This window comes from Triturus cristatus, chromosome 6, assembly GCF_964204655.1.
Source record: "Triturus cristatus chromosome 6, aTriCri1.1, whole genome shotgun sequence".
In the NCBI taxonomy this organism is placed as follows: Eukaryota; Metazoa; Chordata; class Amphibia; order Caudata; family Salamandridae; genus Triturus; species Triturus cristatus.
Genome location: NC_140589.1, coordinates 865,185,902 through 865,205,086, shown reverse-complemented (window position 1 = coordinate 865,205,086; position 19,185 = coordinate 865,185,902). Strand labels below are relative to the sequence as shown.

General features: G+C 43.9%; 1 protein-coding gene across 1 annotated transcript in view; it reads left to right on the top strand.

Annotated features, from left to right (window-relative positions):
• RNASET2 (ribonuclease T2) overlaps window positions 1-19,185 on the top strand; it is a 152,494-nt gene that overhangs the window by 106,502 nt on the left and 26,807 nt on the right. The window contains exon 8 of the mRNA XM_085611449.1: window positions 9,758-9,803. Within this exon, the coding sequence (XP_085467575.1) occupies window positions 9,758-9,803 (46 nt within the window). The remainder of the gene's footprint in view (window positions 1-9,757; window positions 9,804-19,185) is intronic.

Here is a 19,185-nt window from a genome sequence, read left to right as displayed (position 1 = left end):
GAGAGGAGGCAGATGGTGGAGGGAGATAATGACAGAAGAGTAACTCATTCAATTAGAAACTGTCGGGAAAATATAAATTTTGTTTGTGTTTGGTTAGTGTCCCCTCCCACCTAGATGATATTAGAATTTTACTTAAGACCAATGACCCTCCTAAGTTCGAAGTCTGGGTACACAGACTTTCTTATGCGTCTCTAGTAGTGAAGTGCAATGCTAGTATTCTGGGAGAGCCTAATGACCGGATCATGTAGACATTGACGGGTACTGTATGACCATATGACTCACTTTGACTATTTATTTTTTGGGCTTAAAAAATGACCTTTACTCTCCCAACATGTGGCTCCAATGAACCGGTTTCAGTGTAAGGGCTCGAGTGGGAGTGAGGCAGACCACCAAGTTGACAGACGATAAAAGGTTGTGATGGATGAGCATTTTGAGGGCATTAATGTAATCTTTTGCAAGGATACTACACTGTAAGATGACGAGGGTGATTTTGCTGAAGGCCAGATGCTTCATTTACAGAAGTCTGGGATGTTGTGTTTTTTTAACAATTCATTTTTACCATCTTGGTTTTCCAGGGAGGCTTGCAATGGACATAAGTTAATAAAACTGACTGGGTCTCCAGAAGGCTCCGTACTTTATTGTTTTTGGGTTGATCCAAAATTCAGCATTAAATATTGCCTGCACTTCCTTACATTTGCCTACATTTCCAAGGTGGGAGAAGTTCAAATCTCATAAGCAAGGGCATAGACTCAAAATTGCCTGCAGATCTGTACATAATCCTATCCAGCCCCTTGCTGTTCTGAATACTTTGCATTTCCAAACATGATTCACAGAGTTTTCTTCTCATCTCATTATGCTGAATATTTGTTCCCCCTGACAAAACAACATTTTAAATTCAATCTCAGTCAATGTTCGTATTTTGTCTGATTTAGTAAAAAAACACTTCTGCTACCATAAAGCTGTCCTCCGTTGCTCCACCAGCTTTTCGGTTCTGACTCTGACCAGAGTGTGCCACCACTTGGAGATGACAATGGAGATGATGAGGATGACTTACCTACCCATTACGATGATTACAGTCTATATATGTGTTGGGAAATGTGGTTTATTAAATGGTGTGGTTGTGCCACCTCACTATGTAATAAACTTGCAAACCCTTCTTGGGTCCAGTCTGGCTCGTTTTTAAAAAGTAAGCCCAAAACTGTGACTTCGAGCAGTTGGGCTTTAACAAATGAACAAGTGCACAGGATTCAGAAGTATCAAAACAATTGGATAAAAAAGACACATGACACAAAGAAAACCTGCTAAAATTGAAATAGGTCTAATTTTAATGAATTTTTAGACACTAATGTGAACAAAATTCACTGAGGGTTCCAGAGATATAAATTAATAAGCAAATCGTAAATCACAGCTTTTCACACACAATGCAAACAAGGATTGGCAACAACTGCTGTTAATTTTAATTCTTTGCAAAAGTTTTGTAAAGTTGTGTTTGGCTACCCTGGAGTGCTTTGTAGTATCAACTCTGACAGGGTGCAAGTCATCGGAGCCAGTAAGGCTTAGAAGGACTGTTACCTTTCAGTAATAGCAGTCTTCAGTCCAGTTGCAGGCTTTATAGGCAAGCTACCGTAGACATCAGTGGGCGTGGTCCAGATGCAATAATTACCGGATGCTGAAAATCCTGAAGGATGATGTGGATGTTAATCTGGTCCTAGGAGGGGGAGGGGAGGGGGGGGGGGGAGATGTCTTATTAAAGCCACTCCCCCCTCCACCAACACAGTGGGGTGACTGTGGCCACACAGGTCAGTGTCCTGCGAAGTCCAGGTGCCACTGGTCTGCTGGCGAAACCAGAGGTTTCCTTTTACGAAAGCTAGAGTCCGACTTGAGCAACCAAACTGCACTTTCATGACTCTCCCAGTTCCAGGGGACTTTGGGCATCTTTTGAGCCGTGGTACTTTGTGTCTTAGGCTACGCTTTAGTGGTCCGTGGCGATCATGGGATTGTACCTACCAAACATCCAAGCCTGCTTCTTCAGCTTTTGTGGTCTTGAGGCTGTAAAGGAAGTGAGCCTATTGACTCTCGGAGTTCACATCTTCTGTCAGAGGATTGGGGTCAATTTTCCTTGAGTAGAGCACCACAGGCATAGTCTTCTCTTTACTAGACCAAGGATCAGCAGAAGCCTCAGTCTTTGGTGCAGCCTCTCTTTGCTAGGTCCAAGGAACAGCAGGACAGTCCTGTCCTCTCTCCAGTGCAGATGTGATCTGAGGTCTCGGAAACAGGGGTGCCACTTTTATGCCCAAACTTTGCCGTTTGGGGATGAGGTATCCCTACTGGCCAAAGGGCTACCAGGTCCTCTCCCAATGATGACTTCTTGAAAAGTCTGGCCTGTAGCTACCTTAGAATGCAGTATTTTTCCCACCGCCGAAACAGCAAATCTCTTCTCTTGGTGTGTGGCGCTTGGTAGCTAACCCTAGAGGTGTTACTTGTTGAGGGCTACATGCCCATGGTCAAACTAGTTTGCCAACTGTTTCCCCCTCTCTGTCTCTGATGCCACCTTGTCTACCAGAACAAAAAAGTAGCTTCTCGCGTGTGTCTACCATTTGCCCTTCAAAAGTGGCTTTCCCTTTGAAGCTCGCCATTTGGGCTAACAGTCTGTGTGGCATCCTGCCAGGTAGAGGGTATACCTCTTCCAACAGCAGGACTCTATTTTGTCCTTTCTTGGGAGTCGTTCACACCTCTCCTCAGGAGGGCAGAAGTCTGTATTGTGGGCAGCATCTGCTAAAGGCCACTGGAAATCTAGGGCAACAAAGTGGCATGACCACTTTCTTCACAAGTTGCTTTTGCTTAAAAATGTAATTTAACTTGAGCATCAAGTCAGGTTTAATGTAGCAATTCTTTTGATATCTCGAAGTACCAACTTTGGTAGTCCCATTCAGTAGGTAACTCAGCTGGATTGTCAGCATGTACCCCTGTACTCGACAATGGGCCTCATCCTTTCTACAGTAAAAATGTCAATTTATTTTTTTTGACTATGATGACAAATACAAATATATGTCTTACATTTTAATATAAAGCACCCTGCCTTAGGGCTTGACAGGCCTGCATTTGGGTGGGGGGGGGGCTTATATATATAAAAAATGATGGTCTGGACTTCATCATTAGTTCAAATGGCATAGTCAAGGTAGTGTTTTAAACCTGCTCTACCAGTCTGCAGTGGCAGGCTAGGAGACACATTTTACTTAGTCACACTCGCGGCGGAGCAATAAGTACTGGAATGCACAAAGAAAACTTTTTTTTTTTGCAGGGTTTTATATGGCGCGAACTTGACCCGAATCCAATCGGGTATCGGAGCGCTTTACATAGCACCAGTTACGTTACATGAGGACACACATTCATTTTTTGTTAGGCACGGGGAGATTAAGTGATTTGCCCAGAATCACAGGATGTTCAGCGTCATTACCGAGACTCGATCCCAGTTCCCCAGGTCCGAGGTTGAGCGCCCTAGCCGTTAGGCCAACTCCTCTCCCCTCACTTTAACTTACAAGCCCCTGGTACCATATTCTAGTGATTTATAGGTAAGCTAACTTATGCCAGTTGGGAATAAGACAATCAAACATACACTTAAAGGTCTGAGCACCGGGACTGAGATCTAGTTAGCAGGCCTCAGTGCACTCTAAGAGTTCAAAATCCAGCTGCATCAGTCAAATCTTTGTGGCAGATCATGCACACAGTGGCATACCCTCTCAATATGGATTTACAGGAGGCCAGTGGGCTTGACACTTCCCCTAATTTAGCATTTATTTCCCCTGTTGGCTGCCTACGGAAGAGAGTTCTTCCTTTGCGTTAGTTATCAAAGGTGCTGCTGAGATTGTGGATTGACAACTTTCCTTTTTTTTTTTTTAACGGAGTTTTATATAGCGCAAATTTGACCCTGTATCGGGTATCAGAGCACTTTACATAGCACCAGTTGCGTTACATGGGGACACATTCATTTTTAGTTAGGCACGAGGAGATTTGCCCAAAATCACAGGATGTTCAGCGTCATTGCCGAGACTCGAACCTGGTTCCCCCGATTCGAGGTCGACCGCCCTAGCCGTTAGGCCAACTCCTCTCCCTGTTGAGGTTAAAACAAATATGCTTACAGAAATTTGTCACCCTGGGCTATCTTCTTTTTAGCCCTTACTACTGTTTAAGCTCCACTCAACACCCATTTGATCACTTAAGCTAAATCTTGCTCTTGCCCTTCAATGAACAGACAGGTGGTCATATGTCTTAGACCAGCGCCTGGCAGCCCTGATTTATTTTTTTCAGCATCCTACACCTGACAGTTTGGTAGTCCAAGATTCCCCCAGCAAGGTGAATCCTAATGTATTCCCCACGATCCCCCTGGACAGAGTCAAAACAAATTGGTGTCTTTGGAAACAAATGTTAACCTCAGCCATCATAGCGTTGAGACTGGTTGGTGTGAGTTGTCTTCTAGGCTGTCGTAAGTATGCCCACTGGGAAATGGCCAGCGGTATCTTGCTGGCAGAAGAGGCAAGGACCTCTTTAACTCAAACCATTCAGGATTGTCAGGGTGTAGCAAAATATGTAAGTTGGGCTGGCTTCCGACTGCTTGGGGCGAGCAGTTGGCACTAGTGTTGTGCTTTATTACCATACCTGGATGATAGCCACAGGCTTTTTGGGAGATGTGGAGGCATCTCTCATGGACATTACTTTTGATACATGTGCCTTTTTGGTGAATAATCTGATTCCTCCCTGGGCTACTTCAAGGAAAGCTGGGCCAGGGTGCACTCTTTAGGATCCTCAACTGCTGGCAGACAGTTCCCTTGTCCGTTCATGCCCTTGAGGGGCTAAACCAGGGGTTTGGTGTACAAATAGCACTAGGCTGCCCTGCCCCCACAGCAGTCACATCAGCCCTTTTGTGGCAGGGGACATGGATTGGGCAGACAACATGCAGGTCACCAGAGCCACCAATCTTCCAAGTCTCCCTTCCCCTGAAGAATTAGTTTGCCCTTAGCAGCACACAGTCACCCGGTGGTGGTGGTGTGTGTGTGTGTGTGTGTGGGGGGGGGTGTAACAGGGTTCGACATTTTCTCTCAAGGCGACAGTTTATTACATCTCGCCAAATGGGTCCTTTAGGTCGTCCAGCGTGGCTTTGCCATCCTGTTTCTTTCCGACCCACCACAGCTTCTGCCCACATCAATGCGGCTTTCAATTGAGCACCTATTCATTTTACTGCTAGAGGTACGAGCTCTTCTGTCCAAAGGGGCCATCGAGGAACTGCAGACCTCTGAGATGGGGATGAGATTGTGTGGAAGCAAAATGGTACCACTAAATTTAAACACCACAACATTTACCTTAACCAGTTCTCCCACTGTTTATTAGATTAGAGATTGTGTTAAACCCCAATTTCATTAGGCAACGTATTCCCATGTTAAGGCACCTCCCAACTGTTCAAATTACCCGAGTAATGTAATTCATTAAGAAACCGAGTCAGACTGAAATGGATAGACCCCACTCAATAACAGAGTTTTACATCACTGTAGATGTAAAGGCTTTTATTACAAACTTTTAAATTAGTGGTACAAGTAATTGCCATGAAGGCGTTAAAACTTGTCTGTTCCCAAGGGATTTTTTTCACCACTCTTGCATAGAAAATTAACAGTTCTGTAGATTCGTCATGGTGTGAGGAAATCGTAACACAAGAACAATAAACGTCATTACCTGGACACATCTGCACTATCCCATTTCTTGATTAATTATTCAACACCCTCTATACGAATGTCACCTGGAGATGTTCGAATAAATGTGAAACATTTAACAGTAAGACTTTCTTCGAATGTATAGGTCCTGTGAGGAAACGGAAAACATAGCTACATGTAACAATATTACATCTGCACCGCGGAATATTCACAATGAGCAGAATATTATCAACAGTGGAAATAAACTATTATAGCCTCAGCTTGACTGTGTGTCGTGGAGCCTGTGGGGAGAAGATGTGAGCATGGGAAGGGGAGTACCGAGGGGTAGTACGGAGGGGGATGCATGAGTGAGTGACAGGTGGTTTCCATCATGTTCAAGATGGCGTTTTATACAGAAATGCGGCCTAACTCACACGTTAATAAATACACTTTTATGCATCCTAGGAAGTGTGTTTCAAACGTAATTGTATTAATTCAGTCTACATATGAAAAATCATGATTGAAAATACATAGAACAAGTTGTTAACAATGTGGAAACATTCACCTATATTGGTACTCCTGCTTCCTTATGCTGACGAGGGATGGGGGCCTTCATCCTATTCTAGATTTTAACTCTCTGAATGCCTTACCGAAGGACTAGTTCAAAATGCTCACAATGGTCCATGTTCTGACTGCCCTGGTTCTGGGCACCTGGATAATAGGTTTAGACCTGCTAGATGCATACTATCGTGCCTGCCCTGCAGTCCCATAGATGTTACCTGTGGTCCTCAGTTGGCCAGAAGCATTTCCTAGTGGTGAATTGATGCCGAGGTGGGGCTGTGCTCGTGTTGGTGCTGTGCTGATGTTGCGGTGGTGCTGCGCTGGTGTTGAGGTGGTGGTGGGCTGGTGCTGAGGTGAAGCTGCACTGATGCTGAGTCGGTGCTGCATTGGTGGTGGTGCACTGATGAAGAAGTGGTGCTGAGACGGGGCTATGCTTATGCTGAGGTGATGCTCAGGTGATGCTGAGTGACCCGGAGGTTGTGCGGAGTCATGCTTAGGTGCTGGTGCTAAGCTGGCGCTCAGGTGGTGCTGAGTGATGCTGATTTTGTGCTGTGCTGATGGTTCGCTGTTGTTGAGATTGTGCTGCAGTGATGCTGAAGTGGTGCTGCGTTGTTGCTGAATTGGTACTAGCAAAAAACTGACAGCAAATGCTGATGCAAAGTAGAAAAATATTGCACTATAGTGGTTTAATGTTCCTCATATGGAAATGGGTAATGGCACTACATATTGCGGGGAGCGACTACAAAAAGTCTAAATCAATTCAGGTGTGCTTCAACAACATGCACATACCTCCTTCAGCAGCCGCACAGGAGCATCACCAATGCAGCTCTTCAGGGGATCAGACACATGAAGTGGAAGCGCAACAGATATTCCACTCCGAGGCTGCCTGCTGGCCTAAACCACCCACCAGGTGCTTTATTCTCAACCATAATAATTCCTCGGTCAGGCAAGAAGACATTCTCTGGGTCACATCCTTCCAGAAGAATCTCAGATGAGGTCATCTACTGGAACGCTGGTCCCTGTGCCAACCACCCCCTCAGTGACGGGGTGTGAGATAGCTTTCAACGGCTGAAGGATGCCAGGCCAGGACCATGACTAACTTAGAATATGGGAGGAGAATTTTGCTGCTTTACTACACTCTAAACGACCCTCAGGGGCACGCTCTGGGTTGTACCCATATTCATTGTATAGAGGTTGCGGTGTAACGGCCTGAGCTGTAGACTTAAAACTGAGGTACAAGGTCTGAGTCTCTGCTTCAGCTCAACATTCTGTGATCCTGGGCAAATCATTTAATTTACCCGTGCCGATCTTCCGACGAAAAAATGAATGTGTCACTGTGTAATGCAACTGGAACTTATGTAAACCACTCAGATACTGTCGGGTAGAGTTAGCGCTATATAAATATTGCAAAAACAAATAAATACATGCGAGCGCATTCTGGTTCAGGATACAGACTTTTGAAAGCCAAAACACAGCTTCATTCTAGATTTTCATAGTGCTTACTGCCCCTGACGAGGCGCTGAAATGTCAGTGATCGAAACGCGCCCCTCCCCCCATTTTTTTTTTTTTCAACGACTTTATTGGGAAGTTGACGAGATTACAGTACACCAGCAAAATGTTTACAATAAAGTGAATCTCCCTCAAAACGGTCAGGTGACAGTCCTGTGCATCTTATAGGTCCATTGTTGGCTCGTACATACAACAGTGTCGTAAATAATGTGTGCCAGCAATTTAAGCCCTGTAGCTCCGTAGTGAAAATCTGAGAGAAACAAACAAAAGCGAAAGCACGGCGCCTTGTGTAGAGCTTGTGGACATCTTGTAATGCATGTTTACTGTGCCCTCAGGGGCACGCATGGAGTTGTACCCATATTCATTGAATAGAGGTGACGGTGTAACGGCCTGAGCTGTGGACTTCAAAACTGAGGAACAAGGTCTGAGTCTCAGCTTCAGCTCAACATCCTGTGATCCTGGACAAATCACTTAATTTTCCCGTGCAGGTCTTCCTCCGAAAAAATGAATGTGACCGTGTGTAATGGAACTGGAACTTATGTAAACCACTCAGATAACGTTGGGTAGAGTTAGCGCTATATAAAAACTGCAAAAACAAATAAATACATTTGAGCATATTCTGATTCAGGATGAAGACTTTTGAAAGCCAAAACACAGCTTTATTGTAGATTTTCCTAGCGCTTACTGCCCATGCCGAGGCGCTGAAATGTCAGTGATCGAAAAGCACCCCCCTTTTTTTTTTCTTGAGAAGTTGACAAGAGATAACAGGGCACCAGCAAAATGTTTACAATAAAGTGAATCTCCTCAAAACGAGTGGGTGACAGTCCGGTGCATCTTATAGATCAATTGTTGGCTCGTACATACAGCAGTGTTCGTAAATAATGTGTGCCGGCAATTTAAGCCCTGTAGCTCCGTAGTGAAGATCTGAGAGAAACAAGCGAAAGCACGGCGCGTTGTGTATAACCTGACTCAGGAGGAATGCAGCTGCCACCCTGCGCGCCCCTGCTCGCTCCTCAGAGTAAAACGCCGTGGGAGTGAACATTAAAAAAGAAGGTGGGACATACACCCGCCTTTAGCCATTTGCGTGCTTTCATTAGTGAAAGACACACGCAAAAGCCAATCCTATGTGTGGGAGGAGTCAGACCCACACGGAGAAGTTTAGTGTGCTCACAAGAAGCCTCCCATAGAGCAGCGCATGCGCACTGCGCTAGGCTCGACCTAAAAAGGACTTACAATATGATCACCGACATCCACTGTGAGAAAATCGCACCGCCTTAAGCCTCAACTTCAGAGCAACTCAGTTTAGTATTCATTAAATAAGACTTAATAAATGTTGCCTAATAAAAAAAACTGCAGAAACGCATCATCTGGAAAAAGTAAATATTCTTAGGAAATGCACAATGAAGTAAAAGCGTGGAACGTAAACGGGTACTACTACACCGTTATCTCGGATTAGCTTAAGGCTTTTTATGATCATTTTCATTAATCAGTTGTTTTACCTGAAAATATATAAGCAAGGACATCGAGTCCAGTAGAGTCACATTATAAAATCAGTGTTTTATTACTCCCAGATTTGAGACCTGGCAGGACCCTACCCTCTTTAAGCCCTGTCGTGACCACTTCTTTTTATCGCTTTCTATTAAGTCAAGACTGCTCATCAAATATCTTATGGTTTTTGTGGGTGGATCAGTAAGAAGAGTGCTAACAGAGGGTGTCTTCGATAGCCTTGCAAAAGATGTACTGGGAACCTCTGTATCCACAGTTTAACCAGCGCCATTGCGTTTCCAGTTTGCCTCGAGTCTAAGCCCGAGGCAACATAAGTTGAACTGGTTATTAATATGCAATAATCTTTCGAAGTATTCAGATAAAGCTTGACACTTGTACATGCCATGAGCTGTGCCCTTGTTGCTGTACCTCAGATGCTGATGCTGTATAGAAAGCCAGTATAAGAAGTGTTACCTTTTTTTAATGAACGGTTCTTGTAAATGATGTTACTTTCTTTTCAGCTTTTTGGAAAAATCAGGGATAGTACCTTCAACTAAATATTATCGGGTGAGTATATGCACAATTCATTGTAATTATCCTCTATAATCGTGTTTCGCCTTGTCACCAGGTGCTCCAACAAAGTATCATGTGATTTGTGTCTTATTTGTGTTCATATTGTGTTATTTAGCAGAAGGCGTGCATACCTCCTATACACCATTTAGAAATATTTGAAAAGGTGTGTGTTAAGATGGACGGTGGTGTTATTTGTGGATGCAGCAGAGCACAAACCTTTAAAAGACATGAAATGCACAAGTTTGGGTACAACCTACAGCCCTGGTCCCAGCTCAGGTGTACAAACTTGCTAAACACAGTTGCCACTTTTTGTTTATTCAAATCCAAAACAGGTAGAGAAAAATTCACCAAACCAAGAAAAGACATGGATAATATAGTGAGGCTGCGTGCCACAAACCTGGTGTACCTCTGTTTAGTTTTTGATTATTGGCAATTAATTTCACCTATGACGGTAGGGCCTTTTTAGCATCCAACACCCTTTGCCCAAACTACACCAAATGTGGCAAGACAAAAGGTTGAAATATTCCGCAAGGATTCCTAATTCTGTGCAAATTAATTCTGTTATTTACCATCTGCTGTAAGAAAGTTGTAAATGGCAGAGAGGTGCTGATAAGAGACCGGTGGGAGAGTGGTGGAGATGGGGTCTATCATCTGTGGGAAGGCGGGCCAGCCATCGCCAGGCTGTGTTGAGCCCGATCCTCCTGCAATTTTTGCAGGCAGTGCCCGATGGGCTGGTCTTGCAGGCCAGTGTGTGGTCTTTTTATTTGTTTTTTTTGTGGGCCTATTTTATATTCTGGTGGGCTGGGTTTTATTATTGATTTCCCCAATATTAAACAAACATTACATCCAGCAAGCCCAAACCCACACAGAATTCAATACCTTGTAAAAAATGTACACAGTGTATCTTTACAAGTTCAAAACAGCCACAGTTTGAACACATTTAGATGTTTTAGCCACACATGCATATATGGCATTTATACAATACAACCTTTTTTTAATTATAGATAGATGTGTTCTTTACTGAAGTTTGTAAGGACATGTAATACATTTGTACATAAATGTCTTACCAGGTTCTCCCATTATGTTCATTGTACTGCTATTATCAAAAACAGTTCACAAACAACCTCTCTCTCCACCCCTCTGCTTTTGACATTAATTGCAGATGGCAATTAGACAATGTTACCTCTTGAAAGCAGTACCGTCCCCATTTCAATCATGCAGCCTCTTTCTTCAAATGCAGGTCTTCAATCTCAGCAGGCCCGCAAACTCCCCATCACCAGGCAGGCAAAGTCCGGGGTCAGTGGGCCCACAGACTACTGGGGGGTCAGCCCCTAATTGTGTGTATTCCATTCTTTACATTGGGTTCCTTCACTATGGCGTGGCATCCAGAGGAGTCCTCCTAACCGCCAGCGTGGCTGCTCACGCTAGAAGGTCATCCTCCACTTTTTCATCGCTTCCAGTGCTGTTTATGCGTATTTCCTTCAGATGTGCCCCTTAGCTATTGCCTACAACTCTGGGGCTCTACCACCAACTACTTTATAGCAATAAGGCATATTGACAACAACAGGCCAAGGATCATACATTTCTTGCTGAGTTTCTTGTTTTTCTGGGGTAGGAGCAGGCCCAAAAGTATCTGCCTAATAGTGGGATGAACTGCCCCGCCAGTGGCCCTGTTTAATTGCTATATCACCTCCCACCAATAAAGTGCCAGTGATGGGCAAGACCACACACCATGCAGGAAGTCCGCCTTGAGCTCCCAGCATTGGGAGTATCAAGCCGCACGGGTGTCATGTATGATGTGCACCCCTCCCCGCCACCTTACTTGGTTTTCGTTCCCCTCCCCCCTGTTATATAGTTGAGTCGAACAACCACTATCCCCACTTCTTGCTCGCAACAGCACACAGCTATTAACATATGTTCAGTCCGTCACACTGGCATGCATAAACCCTATTCACATAGCCTATGCAACGGGGCTGTGCCCTTATCACCCTCATACAGCGGGACTCTAACTCATGGAGAGGCTTCTTTGATAAAAATGTTTACCAGTCTGTTAAGCTAATGATGAAACATATTGTCCCATTTCCGTCGTTTCCCCACCATTTCTTGGTCTATATTGTACAGAATAATCCTTGCAAGGCTCTGCCAGTGTACCATGCTATTTGTGATGTACTTTGCTTTATGCCTCCTCTTATTTCTCCCTGTTCAACTTATACTCAATAAACAGATTTGGAAAATATATGATGTGCAGTGTTTTGGGGAAAGGTAGGTCTGGTGCACAAAGTTATACTGTATCAGTTTAAAAGGGGCGTTAGAAGTAACCATCCTCACCCCTTCGTGTAGCATTTCCAAGTGTCTGGCAGTCATGGGTTCCGCGACCGCCACTTCCCATTTATCAAGTATTTGGTGTGGTGGCCATCTCTCAAAGCCCGATATACATTGGATATCATTCTTCCCCCACCCATTACTCCCCCACCATGGCCAGGAATACCATCATCGTCTGGGAGTGCGGCGACGACTCCAGAAAGCACGGCCTCAAATTGCATGCCTTGCCAGAAATCTTTGCGTATTGTAGATATTGTCCTGTCCCAAGTGCAAAGGACATGATAGTGTCCTCTCTCATAATAAATGTATTGTCGGGGTCGAGATCACCCATTGTGTTACAGCCTTCACCTATCCATCTATCCATTGACATAGCTCCAACTATCTTAACAAGCAGTTGCAGGGACAATAGAAGCATATCCAGGACATACATGGTTTGCCGTATCAGTCTCTTAATTGCCAGATCCTACACACCTGCCGCACCACGTACGGTGGCATCCCCGCTCCCGTCTTCAACAGGGTGGGCAGTGATGTTGCGCCATAGGAGCCCTGTTATACGGCTTATGTTTTCTCAGTAAAAACTGTGCATTTGTTGGAAAACACAAATATCAGAACTGTACAAGAGTGATTCCACGCATTCCATCCAAATTTGTTGGCCTTAGTCCTGCTAGCTCACAGTGCACCATCTGAAGCCCATACCTGACAAGGTAACAAATAGATTGTGCAGCCGCGGAACATGACAACCCTGACTCCCCAAGGAGATTGTGGTAACAGATCTAGAACCCTTTTGCTTGGTTACCTATGCATACCAAAAGAGATGCACAGTAAACTGTTTCAATATTTATTGAAGCATTGTTATTCTTGAGTAAAATACTTGTGCTGCTATAATCAATAGAAGGAAATAAAATAGTGTGATTACCATTACGAGAATGGTGAAAAAGATAAACAGTCCAACAATTTTGCTTATTACAGAGAATAAATGCTTGCATACAAGTACTATAATATATTGTACTCCTAAGTAGCACTTCCTAACTTAGCATGTCAAGGGTGAGTGAATCTGACAAATCCCAGTAGGGTGATGTAACTCCCCATTATCTATGGATAAGTGTCCTCAGACTGCCTGTCTTGGTGGAGAGTTGGGCAGCATCCCTTGCATTAAGTAAGCAGGAATCAGCTGGGCAGGAATTCGGCATGGGTCGATCTCTGTGCCAGCAAATGCTCCTCTGCCTAATCAAAGGGTTGATGTCATATATCTGATATCATCCCTATCACCATGCCGAATCCCCAGTCAGACCGCTGTTGTTTATTCTATTGTCACTGTTGCCGAACGACCCAAAAAAATAACAATTTCCGTGATGAACTTAGCTCTTGTACAGAATGTTTAAGGTATTGGATAGTGTGTCTACGAAGTGTAAGTGTAAGTAAAGCTGAGTTTGAAGAATATTATCCTGTATTTGCATGCAATTGAATGTGTGTCGCATGTTTATGGAGCAAAGGCAATTTAAGAACATGACTATGTAAAATTGAGTTTTTATCCCGGCCTAATGTAAACACGTGAAAGTCCTGCAGTAGCCCTTTTTCCATTTGTCACCTGGGTCCAACCAGTGGATGGCCTGCTGCAAGTGTGCCGCCATGTAATACAATTCTATATTCAGGACTTCTAGGTCCTCTGTTTTCCTATGTCGTCTTGAGCGTGCACAGCCGTATACACTTCTGCTTATTTGCCCATAGCAAGTCTGTAATAAGTTTCTCAATTTCTCTTAAAACATGCCTTGCAAGGTGTACAGGCACCGAGGTAGCACAACCATTTTAACAAGTGTGAATCTGCCTGTCCAGAACAGTGGTAGGTCTCTCCAAAACCGAACCGCTGATCGCAGCCCCTCCACCACTCTGCCGATATTAAGGTCCAAGAATGCCTGTTCCACGTGCGCAACCTTCATCTCTAAGTATCTCAAGTTATCTTTCTCCCAGGGGATATGCCTGATTAAATGGACTATAAATGCTTAAGATATGGTTTGCTGAATATTCTACGTATACAGAGTTGGACAACATATCTGGAATCCTGATGTAAATCGAGTTGTGTGAGCAACTGGAGCCAGCGTTTCTACAGCATTGAAAGAGTGGTTGGTGTATCTATTACAGCAGCCAAGTTGAGCTCCACATCGCTGCAGGGGTGTTATTTTTGGGGAGGATTTAGCCCCATTAAGTGACTGTGAGACCGCGTACTGAGGTGCGAGGAAGCGTGTGTTCTGTGTAATTATTTAAAACATGCACTCTGCCAGAGTGTGTCATGCACACTGAGGTGCAAGGGAGCGCGCTTTCCTGTGTTATTCAAAATATGCACTCAGCGTGTGCAACTAAACTGCAGTGTCAGGCCATTGTGTGGTACCTTGCTGCTATCAGCATGAGCAAGGGAGCGAGCCTAGGTATCAGCTTGAGCGTAAAGACTTCCCCAGGGGCAGTTGTGAGCAGGAGTGTGAGCCGAACACTCGCGTTGACGTCCAGCTGAGAGGAGGAGCGCCTACATCAGTGTGACTTCTCGTAAGACACCTGATCTTGTGAGATCATCGCGCCAACGTCATGAGGGCGCCATATTTAAACAGGGCAGTGGCCATAGGACTTCATTTTTTTATGACGGCGCAAAAACGAGTCTGGAAGTGCTTTGAATGTGCGTGTTTACAGAACTGCTGGATTCGCTTGTCACAGTGACAGGCACCCCATAATCTTCAGGCATGTCGCAGTATCGATGTATTTGGCAGTGTCAACACATATCAGAACCTGGTTCTTTCATATGTCAGGAAAAGTAAACCGAGACAAATTTGAAGTGTCAAGATACTAATCTTACTCCTTCATCCCCCACTTATATTTGCTTTGTCCTGCTTACCTCGTTCTGCCACTACATCTTTCTGAAATGTTGCCAAGTGCTTCTCTTTCTGAGGGATACTTCTTACTGCATATTCCTCACATTTAGAATATCCCCAGGTGCCTGATTGGATCCAGGAGATTTTTCAAGATAGCCTCTGTGCACCAGTAGGTAACTTTGTGCAGCTCTGCACCACACCCAGTCAGCACTATGAACGATGACTAGAGCCACATATAAGCGCCACTCACGCATGCTGACGTCTGTTCCTTTATTTCCACACCGATATAGAGCTATGTCCTAACTTTTTCTTGACATTTGCCAAGTTTTTTTGGGACAAAATATTTTCCAGTGTGCAAGGAAACATGTCCCACAAGCATGTGTCTAACAGATCCCCACTGTGTTTAGTCCATGACTCAGTCTTACCAAGAATGTGCGTTATGCGCTTGACGACGATTCAGGGCTGCAAAAGTAAGCTGTATGTCACTCAGCAGCGTAGAAAGTCACGTAGGTCCTATTCCTGTGCAAAGTTGAGAGCACGGATCTGTTACTGCTCTCGGGCCTGCTCCAACAATAGGTTTTCATCACGGTGCAGGTCTTCAGGTAAGGCAAAGTCCAAAAAGAAACATAAGTAATCCAAGTGGGCCTCTCCACTCTCCTTCCTTGACAAGGATCCGATGCAACTCAAATTTCTGGGGCCTTTTGCAACACTGCAACCGACAGAGGCATTCAAGGAAGCTATCTTGTGAATCTTTGGCACCCTGCTGGCTCCTTCTTGCACACTTTTTACCCCACAGATGAGTGGAGCCTCCAGCTAGGTTATGACCAGCGCGTCTGCTGTCGGCGCAGTTTACGCTGGATGATGGGACAAATTGGTGGCTTGGTGTGTCACCTATATTACGAACTGGTTGCAGACCAAAGTGTTCGAAGTATGTTTTGTTTTATCATTGGCCCAGATAGAGCTTATAGTGGGCACAGTTAAAGATTATCTGTCACTCTTTCTGCATTTACTTCACCAACCGTCTTTGTTCAAATCACTTGTTGTGATGCAATTTCTCATTGCTTTAATCAACGTGTTTCCTCCTAAACCCTTCTGGATGCCTCAGTGGAAGTTTAATTTGGTTCTCACTTTTCTTATATGCACCCCGTTTAAGCCACTGCACAGCTGTCTTCTAGGTCTCCTCACCCTGAAGACGGTCTTGCACAGCTGTATTCTATGTCTCCTGACCCTGAAGATGGTCTTTCTCATCATGATAACCTCAGCTTGTAGCATGAGTGAGCTTCAAGCTCTGTCACTCCAGCCAAACCTACATCACCTTCTTTCTGGGCGACCTGTTGCTGAAGACTAGAGTGATATTTCTACCAAAGGTTGTGACTCCCTTTTTTGTTGGACGGTACAACACATTTCTGATGTTTTCTTTCTCCGCCTCACCCTTCAAAAGAGGAAGTGAGGCTCCAGTAGTTGAACTTCAGAAGAGTGTTGACTTTTTACAGTGATTGTGCCAAAGACCATCTGGTGGACTATCAGCTCTATGCTGAGTTCTAGAAGGATTGAGGGCCCTTTCCATCAAGGTTAAGGCTGCTACCAGTGCGCTGGCACGCGGAGTGCTTGTCCCTGCTAAGTGTCAGGCTGCGAAACAGCCATCATTGCACATAAACACAAAGCATTATTGCCTTCACAGCCAAGTCCCAGGCAGTTTGGTCATTTGGTTCTGTGGAAGTTTTTGGTCAGAGTCATTCCAGAGACCTACCACTGGGGGAGCTACTGCATTCATATCTATTCTAAAGATGAAGAATATGTGGTTAAAAATGTTCATCAAAAGAATACGTTAATTTCTTCAATAACGCTCTTCTGGTTGATACTCTATCTAACAGATTCCTCACCTCCCTCCCACTTCCTCATTCTGTGGAATAGTTTCCCATCTAAAAAGATATACCAATTGAGAGATCTGAACACTGGCACGAAAAATGTGTTCTTTGAGGTTAGCAATCAAGGGCGCAGACTGTGTCCAGAAAGAAGCTGAAGTCTGTGCACTTGCATGGCGGTTATGTTTGGCTCTAGCTGTCACTTCTAGTGTAGAGCAGGGACAATGTGAAGTTGCATGATGCCACCTACCAGCTCAGGAGTGAAGATGAAATATATTACAGATCCAGTTTGCTGCTTGGAGATAGTCTAAAGGTGAGAAATCTGTGATTCGAGTATCCATTAAGAACAGCATTACTAAATAAAAGTAACTTATTCAAATTGCCTTCTTTTTCTTGGGACTCAGCAGTGAGCTTTTGTGCCTCCGCCCCATCACCGTACTGCCTATTTGCTGCTCTTCCTTTTCTGCTGTACTTTTACCCAAATACAATTGTTGGCATACCCTACTTTGCATTTTACGTAACTGGTTCATGATAGTGTAAAAACAGTTGCTAATAGAATTGAAAATTGTTCCTTGTTTGAAACAGTTAAGCAACTTTTGTATGGGTGTGCAAGCCAGAGATAAACCAAGATGAGGGAAACTTAGAGATATACTCCTAGAGAGAGACCGACAGATACAGAAAGAGAGGCAGTGAAAATGAGTGTATGAGCAAGCATTGTGTTTAGTGCATAGTACTCATGGGTTAAGTACGTCATTCATGTCCCTAGATCTGCAGCATTGGCTACATTTCATAGATATTTTGATACCTTTTTAATGTAATTAATCTGCCCTTGGTGGATTTAAAGTTGAGGCTTCTCTGTTCGGTCTTCCAGGGTACGTGCCCCTTGCAGTCAGCACGGGATTTCAGCCTGTACATTATGTTCATCCAGAGCAGGTCACTGATGTTTAGATATCTGATAACAACCCAACAATGATAGGATACAGTATTTGTTCTCCAGGGGTGAGAGTCATGTAATCTTAATTCAAGTACTCGTTTGTCACTTGAGGTTTTAGTTTTTGATACTGGATAAAAAATAAAGAGCATCCTGGTGACCTGGTCTGGATCTCCATATTGATGAATTATTAAAATGAGGAAAACTCTACAAAATTGCAAATCTATTTTGTGGAAAAAACTCTGAAATCCAAACTTCGTACATACCAGACTAGGGATTGGTATTGGGGTCTATGTGTTAATTGAAAATAAACTTGTTGCATTTCTTTAAAAAAAAAAAAAGAGGGAAGTGAAACACCAATATTGAAAAAAAAATGGAAATTGAGAGTGAGGCATTATGAAAAGTCGAGTTGTGATAGCCCATTTTCTGTTGCCACCGGGACTAAAAGAGCTCTGGTCAGCAACTCAAGAAACGGGTGAAAAGAATTTACTGCAAGTAAAATGAAAACAGTGGAGTGGAGATGTTGTACAGGTATGTGTGGATTGATGTTCTCCAGAAATATTGGGGTGTGGGAAATAAAACTTTATAAACAGTAAAAGGGACTGAGGTGAAGGTGTTGGAGTAGGAGGAGCAGGAAAGGTACACTGAGAAGGGCCAGGAAAAAAAATGGTGAAAGGAGGCCTGTTGACCCACCTCCCCCCGTTCCCCTGAAGCCCCTCAAACGTATTCCTGTATTGAAGAGGAACAGGAATAAAGGAGAGGGATGGAAGAAGGCATATCCCCTCCCCATCCACCCCACCTCACTCTCCCTTTGAACTGGACATTCCTTTAAAGGTATCTTTACTGAACCTACGGAGAATCTACCCTTGCTTTATACAGGTCCATTCCCGTGCTAAAACATGAGTTCAGTTTGTCCGACTACACATGCATACTTCCTGCGCAGTTAGTAATTTTTTTATTAATATTAAAAAAAGAAACCCCCAACTTAATTAAATATTAGCTCTTTAAACCAGCCAGTTCTTAAGATGTATAAGCAGTTTATTAATCAATTCAAATGAATCAATATAAGAAATTGGGTTGTTAGTCGAGAGGAGTGGAAGACTGACTCCGACAACAACCACATTCCATGTCAGGGTGAACCTCGAAAGTACCTAAATTAACCCTCAGGTAGCTTGGACAAAAGCATTTAGGGTTAGCTTACAGGCAATGTGTAAAATATTAGCGCAGTACACAACCTGCATTAAAGTGAAAACACAACACTAGAAAAATACCAAACCAAAGTACATTTTAATACATAAAATGATACCAGAAGGACAAAAATCAAATCAGCACAACTGGAGATACTAAATTCAAAGCTTTTATTGAAAATAGCACCAAGAAGCAGAAAGCGCCACTCACTG